Source organism: Prunus mume, linkage group LG6, assembly GCF_029339155.1.
Source record: "Prunus mume cultivar Tortuosa linkage group LG6, ASM2933915v1, whole genome shotgun sequence".
Taxonomy (NCBI): domain Eukaryota; kingdom Viridiplantae; phylum Streptophyta; class Magnoliopsida; order Rosales; family Rosaceae; genus Prunus; species Prunus mume.
This window is the reverse complement of record NC_142703.1, coordinates 8,949,533-8,961,553: the sequence shown is the minus strand read 5'-3', so window position 1 is coordinate 8,961,553 and position 12,021 is coordinate 8,949,533. Positions and strand designations below refer to the sequence as shown.

The 12,021-nt window shown below is 37.8% G+C and overlaps 2 protein-coding genes across 2 annotated transcripts; both read right to left on the bottom strand.

Moving 5' to 3' along the window:
• Positions 1–5,472: 5,472 nt before the first annotated feature.
• LOC103334182 (guanine nucleotide-binding protein subunit gamma 1) lies at positions 5,473–8,431 on the bottom strand. Its single transcript, XM_016795112.2, has 4 exons — positions 8,007–8,431; positions 6,024–6,076; positions 5,831–5,875; positions 5,473–5,741 (listed from the first exon to the last, which is right to left on the bottom strand). Exons 1-4 carry the CDS (start codon positions 8,157–8,159, stop codon positions 5,657–5,659), a joined length of 336 nt encoding a protein of 111 aa, XP_016650598.2. The 5' UTR covers positions 8,160–8,431; the 3' UTR covers positions 5,473–5,656.
• Positions 8,432–9,340: 909 nt separating this feature from the next.
• On the bottom strand, positions 9,341–11,350 carry LOC107880109 (ammonium transporter 2 member 5-like). The gene is made up of 3 exons (XM_016795188.2): positions 10,718–11,350; positions 10,251–10,536; positions 9,341–10,019 (listed from the first exon to the last, which is right to left on the bottom strand). Exons 1-3 carry the CDS (start codon positions 11,306–11,308, stop codon positions 9,478–9,480), a joined length of 1,419 nt encoding a protein of 472 aa, XP_016650674.2. The 5' UTR covers positions 11,309–11,350; the 3' UTR covers positions 9,341–9,477.
• Between the last annotated feature and the right edge of the window lie 671 nt (positions 11,351–12,021).

Sequence of the window (12,021 nt, the reverse complement as noted above, 5' to 3'; positions counted from 1 at the left end):
TTTCCCTCCTTAATATCTGTTCTGAATTCCATAAATTCTTGTTCATTTTAAATTTAGGGTTTTAGTTTCCCGAGTAACGGTACACTTACTTATCTGAGCAAAAAGGTTTTAAAATAATTCTCCAGGCGTATTTGCTTAAGGTTACAGCAAATGCGTGCCTAAATATGCGCACAAATATAACACACATAATATTACTATATGTGGTTACTGACTTTTTTTTTAAATCTTGGTCTTGATAAAAACGAATGTGGAACAAATTTTAGCGGATGGTGCTGCTACTGTTGGCGGCGAATTTGCTTTGGGAAAAAAACATATTAATAGCTTATATGCCATGGGAGAGTTAACAATCTGTTGAATTCGATGACATTTCTTAAATTAGAAGGCAAAATATAGCATGAAAAATCACCAAAAGTAACATAACCCAAGTGATCAAGCTTGTTAATTATAATTAACTCCAAACACAAAACGCTAGAATTCTCAACTTATGGACATGGGGTTGCCAAATCCACCATATAATAGCTACTTGGGTTGCTTTGGTTTAGGTGAGCACGAGTACATGTTCTCTCAGATATAGTTAATCTTTTGGGTTTAATTACGTATTAGGCCACGGTTAATGGTGTTAAGTTAATCTCTCATCTATTATATCTTGGTTTTTCTGTGTGCATTATTAATTATGGGCAAAACAGCTTATAAAGTGCAAAGTTAGTTTGCGTTTGGTCGATTATGAGTTGATCTCTCGAATTGAGAGCTTAGAGTCAATTGGTCAACCAGATGGGGTTACTTGAACTCGATATTTTTAAGGAGATGGTATCAAAAGCTTCTCTGTTTTCTGTCAGTTGCTCTATACACAACACACATTGTATGACATTCATATATAATATACGAATGTATAAGGGGGATAAGTATATCACCAATGTATAGTGCCTATCTCGTCACGTAATGTGTGGAGAAATATGAACATGAATGATATATTGTAACGTGAGGAGAAAGATAAGAACATAGTTGTGTTGTATAGTAGTATGAGAATGACGGTCTTATGGTGTATATGTGCCTTTTGAAACGAATTTATCCAAATTGGTGGCAATTTGTGTATGTGGATAACATATCCCTTCATTATTGGACTGCACAATAACCCCTTGACCAGAAAAATCACTTCCCTGATTGCCAAACCGAGGGTTTTTGGGAGTTGCACTATGTATAATAAGTTGCAGAAGAGAGAGCTCATGATAATGATAAGTGGGGTTTCAATCATGAACAAAATTGGGGTCAGGCTGCCAACCCCATGTGTATTGTCTTTAGGCAAAAGACCCATGGCCTATCTGGTTGCTCCATGTGACCCTATTACTCTGTGTACATGCTGCTTCTGAGCATTTCCACCTGTTATGTATTTCATATCTCTTCTCTTCAACCTAGCATCTCTCTCTCTCTCTCTCTCTCTCTCTCTCTCTCTCTCTCTCTCACCAATTATTATATATCATATTAAAGATAAGCATACTGCAGACCCTATTTTTTACTTTTATCTTTCTCTTTCCATTTAATCCACATGCATCCAGATCTGCAAATCCCTTCTTCCACAGTTCCACTTGTGTTTTTTTTAACTTCACAAAAACACACACAAAATTATACCACACAACATAATTAAAGAGATTTTTGCTATACGAAAAAAAAGAAGTTGCAAACTTGTTTTTGTTCTTTCTAAAAAGAAACAGTTTGACTAACGAGAAAAACTTCCATATTCCCGTTTCATTATCTCCTTTTATTTATCTATCTTATCAAAACAACGAGAGAAATAGAGAGAGGTCGGCAATGAATCGAGATAGATAAATATTTTTTACTAACCCACCTCATGTGATTATTAGTTTACAGTGGGGCCCCCATAGCTTCCTCTTTCAAGTTCCCATGTTCTGGTTATATGAATGTGGTAAGATAGCACAGTTCCCCAACCTGAAAATCCCATGTTCTCTCACCGACCCTCCTCTTCTGCACACATTCCTCATAGCCTTATATCTTAATAATTTTAGCCTCTATCCACCCCTGTCCATGCAAAGAAGATAGCTAGCCTAGCAATGCATCTCATAAGAAAACAAATACCGGTCCGCCTTCTGCTATAAGCAAATTTCAATTACTTTATTTGTAGACCATCACCATTTTAATCTTAAAATCCATGAGGGTTTGTTGGTTTTATTTAGGTGAGGAATATGAGAGCTGCCCAACTAGGTTTGCTGGTAGCTAATAAGATTGAATATTCAAAGCTGATCCCCACCCCAATAATTGTACATACCCTTGTATCTATTAATTTAATATGCTTCCTGACATATGTTTTAGTCTGCATATGAGTTGATTGGAGGAAATGGGTACTTGGGAATGCTGAATCAATCATGAAAAGAGATGGCATTTCTGAACTCCTGACTCTCCTCCTCCCTCCCTCCAGCCATGGTACTAGTTGGATGGACCTCTGAGAATCATACTGTGACCTCCTAAAGCTTACCCACATGGTGACAAATGTTATTTTATTTTATTTCCATTTCTAATAAAAAAGCGATACTCTAAATTAATGTACGAAGAGAGGGATCAAATTTGTATGCTTAAAATGAATAGGTGCATTTTCTGCTCCAAATTTACTGCATCTACACACCCAGTTTTTGTATTTTTGCACCCGCAATTGAAGCAATTGATGAGGGGGGTGGGGGTCATTCATGGACCTGACTCTACAAATTGTTAACTTTATTTGGTAAAAATCAAACTAAATTTGCAATCATTGCATATATATTTTTGGCTCCATTATGGTTTTGATTAATCTCTCTTTTTTGGGTATTTCGCAGGATTCTCCTCGTGGGTCAAATTCAAACATGAGATATTTCAGTGCAAGTTTTGAATAGGAGAATCCTCAGTCCTCATGTGTTAATACATGTGATTATAGGGTTGGCATATTTGGCACTTAGCAGGGAAGGCTTATTAGCTTTAATTAAATCGCCAATCCTTCTTCTTCTTTGTATTGTAAATTCTATTGTCAGTCTCCTCCCAAGTTTCTGTCATTTAAGAAAGAAGACGACCCAAAAATTTCACAAATATCCAAAAGCGAAGGCACAAAGTTTTTCCAAGGCCAACTGGTCTAGTCTAGTGGAAAAAAACTTTTACTGTAGATAAGAAGTTTCAGGTTTCTCATGGTATATTGGTTGCGTGTGTGTGAGAAACTCCATCCCTTATAGTTTAGACTATCGCTTATACTAAAAAAACTAAATTCCCAACATGTGCATGCAAACGACATATTTATCTTCTCTTTTCAGAAGTTTAGATTTTAATTGAGGAAAAAAAAAAGAGGGAGATAAAGCCATGCACATGACAATGACGTTTACGTTACATTTGCATGTTTTTGTGCTAGATCTTGCCTCTTATCTCTCCTAAATCATTCATAAACATTCAGATTAAATGTCAAGGTCAAGCAGTCTGAATTAAAAGCAATATATATCCACACACTGTACACATTAATTAATACTAACAAGTTGCATTTTATTCCAAATTCATTAATTTGTAGCATTATTGCTCCATTATTTTTCATGTTTTATCTGAGTTAGGGCTAAAAAGTCTCAATAATACTTTGTCATGTGAAAATGTTATTATACATGTCATAACGTTATTGATCGAAAATAACAAAATAGTGCTACACCCGTTTATCTTTCTCATGTGCCTGGCCACAAAGCTGCGTATAGCTAGTTGTTTTTTAAAGTCTTTTGTGCTGGCAAATCTTAAGCATGTGATGGCAGATGAATAAAGCAGCTAAGTTACTGGCTCTATAGGTCAATTTACTTTGCTAAATTGAGATGAAAGATAATGTTTTTAATTAGGGATTAAAATATTGGTGGGTATAAGTTGCATTGCAGGATCTTCCCGAGACATATTTGGATTATAATTAGGACGGCTAATTATGCACTAATGGCTCCAAACAGGAGGACAAAGTGAAAGTGACGGTAAAAGCTAGAGATGCTTATAATTAACGGTCTTTTTTTAGGTTCTTTCTCAATTCACAAAATGAAATGTTAAAAAAACTAAGTGAAGATTGATTGCTATTGGTTGGGTCTCACTTCCCACTTCGCTTGGGAAGCGTAGCCAATCTGCCTAAAGTAATGGGCTTTTCTCATTTCGATGGATGATGCCTTGTGCCCTCACATGGCCCCCTCATCCCTCTCTCTCTCTCCTCAAAAGTGCAGGGAGGAGAGGGAATTCCATTGAAGCGAGCAAATGGTGAGATAAGGTGTTAAGAGAATCCTTAACATAATCAAGTATTAAGGGTTTAATAATGTTGTTTAGCATTCCTATGAAAGTTAATTTTTATTTTAAGTTCAAACACCAATGCATCTTTCTTATAAGTTATATGTAATGTAATGATGATGCAATGTATAGGAATGTGATTTGGACTAGGTTATTAAAATGGGGTCTAATTAGTCGATAGCAAATTATATTCTCTCTCTGTTTATAAAATCTTATCCCCTAATGCGACCAGAATTAACTTGACTAAGACCATGTGTGTATATTATAATACATTGATTAAACAGCACATGATCAATTAATACTTTCTAATCACATTAATATGTTACACTTGGAAGGTTAACTGCTTCTTTAATCATGATTATGTTAAATATGGTCAATTATGAGCTGGCCCAGTACTTGAATTGAATCTGCAAATTGCGAACTTTGAAACAAGGTTTCATCAAGTTCGACAACAACAGCCCCTTCTGAATTAATTGCCAGGTATTGTTGATGCAGTTGTCTTGTGATGTTGATTGTTGTTCGTTTTTACCAATTTACCCAACTTCTTGCTGTATTTATTTGTTAGCAATAAAGTGTTAGTTGGATTGGTTCAAGGTTGTTGGTGTTCTCTCAATTGGTCGTGGGTTCAAATCCCTATAATACTCGTATGTGTGAGTTTACCCCCTCTCCTGAAAAATAAAAAATAAAAAAGGGCCTCCATCCGATTGATCTGAATCTGACCGGAACACTCAAGCCTGGAATTTTGGGTTACAAAATCTTTTCTTGGGTAGCCTAACATTGTGTGGGACAAACAGTTTCAAGTCTTTTAGATTGTCCAAAAGTCGGCCCCTGAAATTTTGGGTTGATTAAAAAGTCTCAACACCAGCAACCCCATATGATTACAGGTGCAGGATTTTCACCCAAGCCCATGTCTACAATCTTACAACAAATTTCACGACTTTGATTGGGATAAAGTTCAAGTTGGCTTCAATTTGTCTAATCCCTTACCAACAGCAGACACTAAAGGCCCAGACAGAGATTTTTTACCCTCTTGTTTTTTTTTTTTTTTGGACAAGTGATAGTCTAAAATACTACAATGTATGGGTAGGGTAGGGAGATTGACCGGGTGCAAAGGGGATGCAAAGGGGAGCACAATATCTTGACCTAACCCACATTTGCTTTATTTTTTTGCTTTATGGTCAGTACATGAGCGCCAGTTCAAAATGAAGTGGAAATGAGCAACAAATTACATATGGTGAATTTAATGTACAAACTTCATACGAAGTCATTGGTAAATTCTACATTCAATACCGTCAACCTAAAGACCATTTGTACCAGACCTGATACAAAATTTTGAACGTAAGACGAAAAATTAAGAATGGTGCTAGCAATGTTAGATTGCATTAAATCAGAGTATCCGACAACTGCAACGTTGTGAATCCTGAGGTCCTTCGAACCATCGATCCCATAATAGATTTACAGGTCCATTTGTTCTGCAATCAGAATAAATCAGAGGATAGAGCATTATAAATATAAGCAATTTTGGTTGTTTCAAAGTGAGGAGATTGGTTATACAACTTACACTGGAAGTAGAGGATCCGCCGTGCCTTCGGCGTAGGGCAGCAATCTAAGCAGCATGAATGAAAAAGAGATTATCACTTATCATTGAGTTTATCAGATTTACCATGTTTGGACAGGATATACTAAAACTTCTGAGAATTATGATTATCCTTTAGGTCTTTGCTCATAATTAAAGAATCGTTGCTTATACTTACTCTGAACATATGGTCGAAACGTTCTCAGTCCTTTCGAGCTCTCCCAACTCTTCCTGATATGCAAAGCAAGAAAGTAACATAAGAATGTAAACTGAGTGTGTACAAACACAACAGTGACTTTTCTGCAGCACTTTTTATATGACAACGATAGAGATAAAATAATGTCTCTTGGCATAAATGTGAATGTACAAAAATAGTTACAATTGGACCTATTTTATTATTATTTTTTAATAGAAACGTTGTATTGATAAAGAGGGGATAAGAAATCCTCCTCAAACAGAACAGAACAAAAGACAGGACTACACTATAAACAAAGAGAAAGAGGACAGGACTGTAAGAAAATAAACCCCAGCAAGAGATTTAACGAACAATCCTAAGAGAGGGACATAATCAAACTAAGACAGCGCTAAAGTCTCGCAGAATGGTAGAATAATGATAGTGCTTAAACTCAGCAGAAATGGACGCCCAAAGAGAGGCCCCAAACTTCACTCTATCCCAAAGTTCGTCTGAGTCCACCCCCACGGTTTCCTTAAAAATTCTCCAGTTACGTTCTAACCAAATGTTCCAGAATACAGCATGAACAAGACAACCCCATAGAACGTTGGCCCTCTTCCTGTTACCCGCCATGACCATTTTGACAATTGGACCAATTAGCTCTTAATCTAGTGGCATTTCTCTTCCCAAGGTTGGAAGAGGTCTTTGAATCCCCCGTCATCATTGATCAAATTACCATTCGCCTAAAAGGGTAATGCCATGAATGAAACGATACATTTAACTGATTAATAGCATGCAACTTGCAAGCGCTTATTCTGTCTAAAAGGGTGTAGTTTTGCACCAGAAGGCTGTTTGCTAGTTATTTATGAAGACCACAGAATGTAGCTACATAAATAGAAATTTTTGAAGAAATCCCCAAATTATTAGAACAAGACCTAGAGTTCTGCAAGGAGTATGAAATATAAACATCCCCAGAAGATAAAGAAACCAAGCAAAGATGGCAATTTAAAGTTCCTACACAAGCATTCCCAAGAGTCTTTGGTACAAGTTCTAAGGCTGGAAAGTCCCTACAGGATCAATGCCTTGGAACAGGCAAAAAAAACTATACGTTTCACTTGGAAACCTAAATACAAGAGGTCTGGATAACACCTTCTAAGACCTGAGCTGTGAAGTCGTTCGTTTTATAGCTCGACTATGATACAACATGATAACACAAAATGCACGCAAAGGTCATCAAGGGCCAAATGATTATCCGTTCCGATCAACAAAGAACTTGTCGGTCAAATAGGCCATTCGCACCGTTGATTTGCAACAAGTTATATACAGTAACTCAAGCAGTATGATTTTACCCCTAAAACAGCTGTTAATAAATCCAATGTGAAAGAGGCCAACTTTCTATTTACTATTGAAGAATTAAAGGTACATTCTTTAGTTTTCTAGTCACATATAGTTTCCACGTAGAACAATGAGTTTACAGTTCTTCAGCCCTCTGCTCTTGCCAATGTGCTGTTGACTAAGTCTGCAGCTTATCTGCTAACCTCACCGATTATACAGATGATTAATTACCTCCCTATTATCAAATTTCGTTAGTTGACACCTTATAAAGTCAGAGTAAACTGCATCACAAGCCCTCAAGGCTGACCACTCTAAGCCCCAATTTCAATATGTAGTCAGACCCATTTTCCATCCCAAGAAATTTTTCCGTAAAACTCTGATTTCTAGAAAGCTTAAAGAAGCAATGTCTTGATTTATAAACCATATGACTTTTCTTTTTCAGAAAGAAAGTTCCTTTCATTACTTTTAACAGCCAAGCAGAGAACTTTTGCATTTACCCTTAGAATTGGAACCTCAAATAAAGAAAAGAAAGAAGAGGGAAATGTTTTCCAAGGAAGAATTTTCCCGGGAAACAAACAACATTCAGAGAAAACAAGCCAGTGGCAATAAGAACCCAAGAAAAGAGAAAGAGAGAGAGAAAGGAAAATAAGAAACCTGCAAGAATTTGAGTTCTTGTTCAAGACGGTTGAGTTCAGCGAGAATCCGATGCCTTCCTCTGTTATCCGTGGAGCCTCCTCCTCCAAGTGAACCAACTGAAGCAACCAGCTGTGCCTGTTCGTCCACAGACGACGCCGTATCGGACGCCATTCTTCACTGCCAACTCACACACATTACAAACCCATGTTCAGAATCAGCACACAGATCTGAGGGGTGGTGTTTCAGAGAGTTGGGCGAGAAAGAATTTTCGTACAAGTTCGACTTTTCTCTCTCTCGTCCCTATATTCCAAGTAACAAGCTTTCACCAACCCAAAAAAAAAAAAAAAAACTTATATAAATATCTGGACTTCTAACTTAATTTTGCTCTCTCACTTCCCAGTTTGTCCTTCGGATTTTTCCTTTGACAACGAAACATTTTCTGCATATTTCTTTTAAGTTTTAACCAATCTTCATTGTTTTCATTTCATTTCATACTTTAATAAAATAATTTGAAGCCTTGTGGAAAGAGTGTTTCGGTTTATTAATATTCATTGATCTCTATTTTAATGTACATTTGATGATGTGTTTTCTAGTGGAACAGAGACCGCAGCTAGCTACTTCCCACTTGGAAAAGTGCCTGCCTGTTTGGTGTCTGTCTCTTTCTGTTTCCCATAGACATCTTCTATGTTTCTTTCTACTTTCATACGTGACACGTGGCAAATGATTCATTAGTGTAATAGTTTGGAGCAATTATTTTTCTTATAAAAGATTTTGAGTTTGAGTCTTAGTATCTATGTAATATGTGTAAATTTAGTATATTATCGCTCATCTCAATATAAAAGATCCTTACAAAAAATTAAAATAAATAAACATCAAGTGTTTTAAAATGAATTTCCAAATGTAGATTTGGACTTTGCCATGGATAATGAGCTTGGGATGCAAAATGGGTTTTTGACGACCAAGATTGTACTTGCTAAATGCCAATCGTGAAGACTTTTGCTCAACAAAATCGTCCGATAAATTATTGTATAATATTGAAATACAATTACATGATATAATTTTTCAATGTGTTATAATTTGAGTGCATGATATCACTAAGGTTTTCTATTTTTAAAGTATTAGTATTAATATAGGTGCAATATTGTCACTAAAACCAAATCTTAAATCTATGACGAAACTTGCCTTTCAGGAAACATTAGTTGTGCTCTAGGTCATAGGGCTAGAGCATGTGCCTAGTGTCTTGGGTGAAGTTGCACATGATTCTTTCAGGGATCCATGTTTTAAATAAATGCAGAGGGTTTTCACACAAACAAGGCAAGAGAGGTTCATTTCTATCGAATGACCAACCTGTGTTGTTGTCCATATGGTTAACTTCTTATTACATTAGATGCTGAGTACATAATAGTATAATACATTATATTTTTCTTCAGAGAAAACACACAACACAACCAAAATAAAGATAAAAATAAAAACAAAGGCATTTTCAACTTCAGGCCTCAGCTTTAGGCGGCACTAGAGCAAACTCTTCCAAGCCATAAACTGAATTGTGCTTTGAACCATCATACTTCTCTCCATCTCCCCACAATGCATAAGCCTCCTCTCCATGAATTGCATCATCTCCGATCTGTAACTCATCTTCGTTGAGCCTCAGCGGGATAAAGCGCCCCAAGAGGAAGCAAATTATGCTAGTGATGATCACATTCACAACAATGACAAACAATATCCCAAGGATTTGAATTCCCATTTGCTTGAACCCTGCCTTAACCTGGCCAGTTTTCAATCCATAGGCTAGGCCAATATAGTGTTGCCAATCGTCTACCAAATAGAAGATTCGGCATAGCTTCGGATGGGAAAAGAAGCCGGTGAGGATGCCCCCTAGGCTTCCGGCCACGGCGTGGGTGTGGAACACAGCCATTGTGTCATCCACATGCTTTAGGATACTGATTTTCTTGTGGAGGACCATCATGGTGTACCATGGGATGCTTCCGGACATTACTCCCATGGTCATTGCTGCCCACCCTTGCACCACACCTATAACAATAGATTTTTGTGAGTAATTATTGAAAAAGTTTATCTAAATGTCATTCGTTTCGGACTCCAGAATTTTAGGACCGGCTCTATATGCTAACGCAAACCAAATTAACAGAATTAATTTCATACTACTAACTATAAACCTTTATGTTTAAGTACACATGATATTTAATCATACTTTCAAACTATAGCAAAAGGGTATATAAAATGTGAAGTGACTAATATATATACCTGCAGCCGGGGTGATGCAAACTAAGCCGGTGATCATGCCCTGAGTGGCACCAATCACAGAGGGCTTCCCAAAGAAAACAATGTCAAGCAAGAGCCACGTTAGCAAGCTAGTGGCAGTGCACACGTGGGTGTTGAGGACGGCCAGAGATGCGTCGGTGCTCACCATGTAAGGATCTCCACCGTTAAATCCAGTCCACCCCATCCACAGTAGGCCCGCCCCTGCCAGCATAAGCAGGATGTTGTTCGGCGGGAACCTCTCCCTGTCATTGGTTGCCCTTGGCCCCACCTGCACCCATAAAAGACAACACCTGTAATTGTTTTATAAAACCAACTCAAGTCACCTGATTAATTAATAAAACTTTTAGTGTTACACTAAGCCTGCCTTTTTTATGGCGAGACATAAAAAATCACGTGTGCATGAACGATTGACGGCAGTATAACATCAATATATTATGTTACAAACATACCCAGTAAGCTGCTGTGAAACCAGCGACACCGGAGGAGAGGTGGATGACAAAGCCACCAGAGTAATCAATAACGCCCATCTTAGCCAACCACCCATGGGGGTTCCAAATACTGTAACAAGTAATTGTATAAGAAAATGTCAACCAAAGGGGAACAAATAGCATCCACGCATGAAAGTTCATCCTCCCCAACAATGCCCCAGCAATCAAAATCAACGTGATCGCCGCAAATACGAACTGAAAATAAACCATGGTCGCGTTTGGCAAATACCCAACGAATGTTCGGTCCAGGAGGAACTTTTGGTTCATGGCCACGTGAGGCCGGCCGAGGAACTTGAAGAGCTCATCCCCAAATGACATTTGGTAGCCCCAACCGACCCAACAGACCAAGACCGCTGCGAAGGCATAGAGGGCCATGAAGGCCGAGTTCACGGCCCACTTCTTTTTTACTATGCTTCCGTAGAGGATGACGAGGCCCGGCACGCTTTGCATGCCGACAAGCGTGGCGGCCGTGAGCTGCCAAGCGTTGTCGCCCTTGCTCAACCACTCGGGGCTTGCCTCGTCAGGGCGGAGGTTTTCGGGAAGCTCTATCATGATGAACTAACGAGTTTAGAGTTTAGAGTTTAGCGTGGGATGATAGAAAGTGAAGTGAAGCTTGAGTATTGAATGGGATGGCGAGGTGCACTTATATATAATTGTGTGTATTGTGGCTTTGAAAATTCGGAGCTTCGCTGTAAAATGTCTGGACCATTTTAATTCTACGTGATTTGTTGTGATTAATGGATCTGAAAAAGCCGTCTCGTTGTGTAATTACTGATACGTCCCTGGTATATTTGTACTTTTCAGCTTGACTGCTGCATATGCCGATGGTTAAAATTGTAAATTCGGCAGCTATTAAATTTAAAATTATGAAGATGAGATTCATGAGCATAGTTAGAAAAAGATTCTAAGATGTTTGATTTGATGTCTCGTCTTTTTATAATGACGGGGAGTCCAACGGCTACAAGTTAAGGCACAGGAATTCCCGCCGAAATCCTCTGGCCAATGATTGATGGTTCCTAAGAAGGAATATAGTATTTAAATTAAAGTGATTAATTAACTAGTTAATCTATTCTTGATTCGTGAGTAAGAATCGTCACAGCCCTTTCTCCCCCACTTCTCTTTCAGTATTTTATTTTCAGGTTAGTGAATAAGTTCACTGAAGTGTTTTAAATAAAAAACTTCTTGTGGTGGTTTCTTCTGAGCCATTGTTAGGTTGAAGTTTCTTATCACCCATTTTAGTCTATGTTCTCAATCAAATCTTGCTC

Bases quoted from the DNA above. Each gene is read 5' to 3' on its own strand.
- LOC103334182 (XM_016795112.2), bottom strand. From the start codon at position 8,159: ATGGCGTCCGATACGGCGTCGTCTGTGGACGAACAGGCACAGCTGGTT. The intron at 5,876-6,023 runs GTAAGTATAAGC...CATGCTGCTTAG, and splicing joins GTTTCGACCATATGTTCAGA to ATTGCTGCCCTACGCCGAAG. The intron at 5,742-5,830 runs GTAAGTTGTATA...TTCTGATTGCAG, and splicing joins GCGGATCCTCTACTTCCAGT to AACAAATGGACCTGTAAATC.
- LOC107880109 (XM_016795188.2), bottom strand. From the start codon at position 11,308: ATGATAGAGCTTCCCGAAAACCTCCGCCCTGACGAGGCAAGCCCCGAG. The intron at 10,537-10,717 runs GTATGTTTGTAA...TTATGGGTGCAG, and splicing joins GTTTCACAGCAGCTTACTGG to GTGGGGCCAAGGGCAACCAA. The intron at 10,020-10,250 runs GTATATATATTA...CTATTGTTATAG, and splicing joins TTGCATCACCCCGGCTGCAG to GTGTGGTGCAAGGGTGGGCA.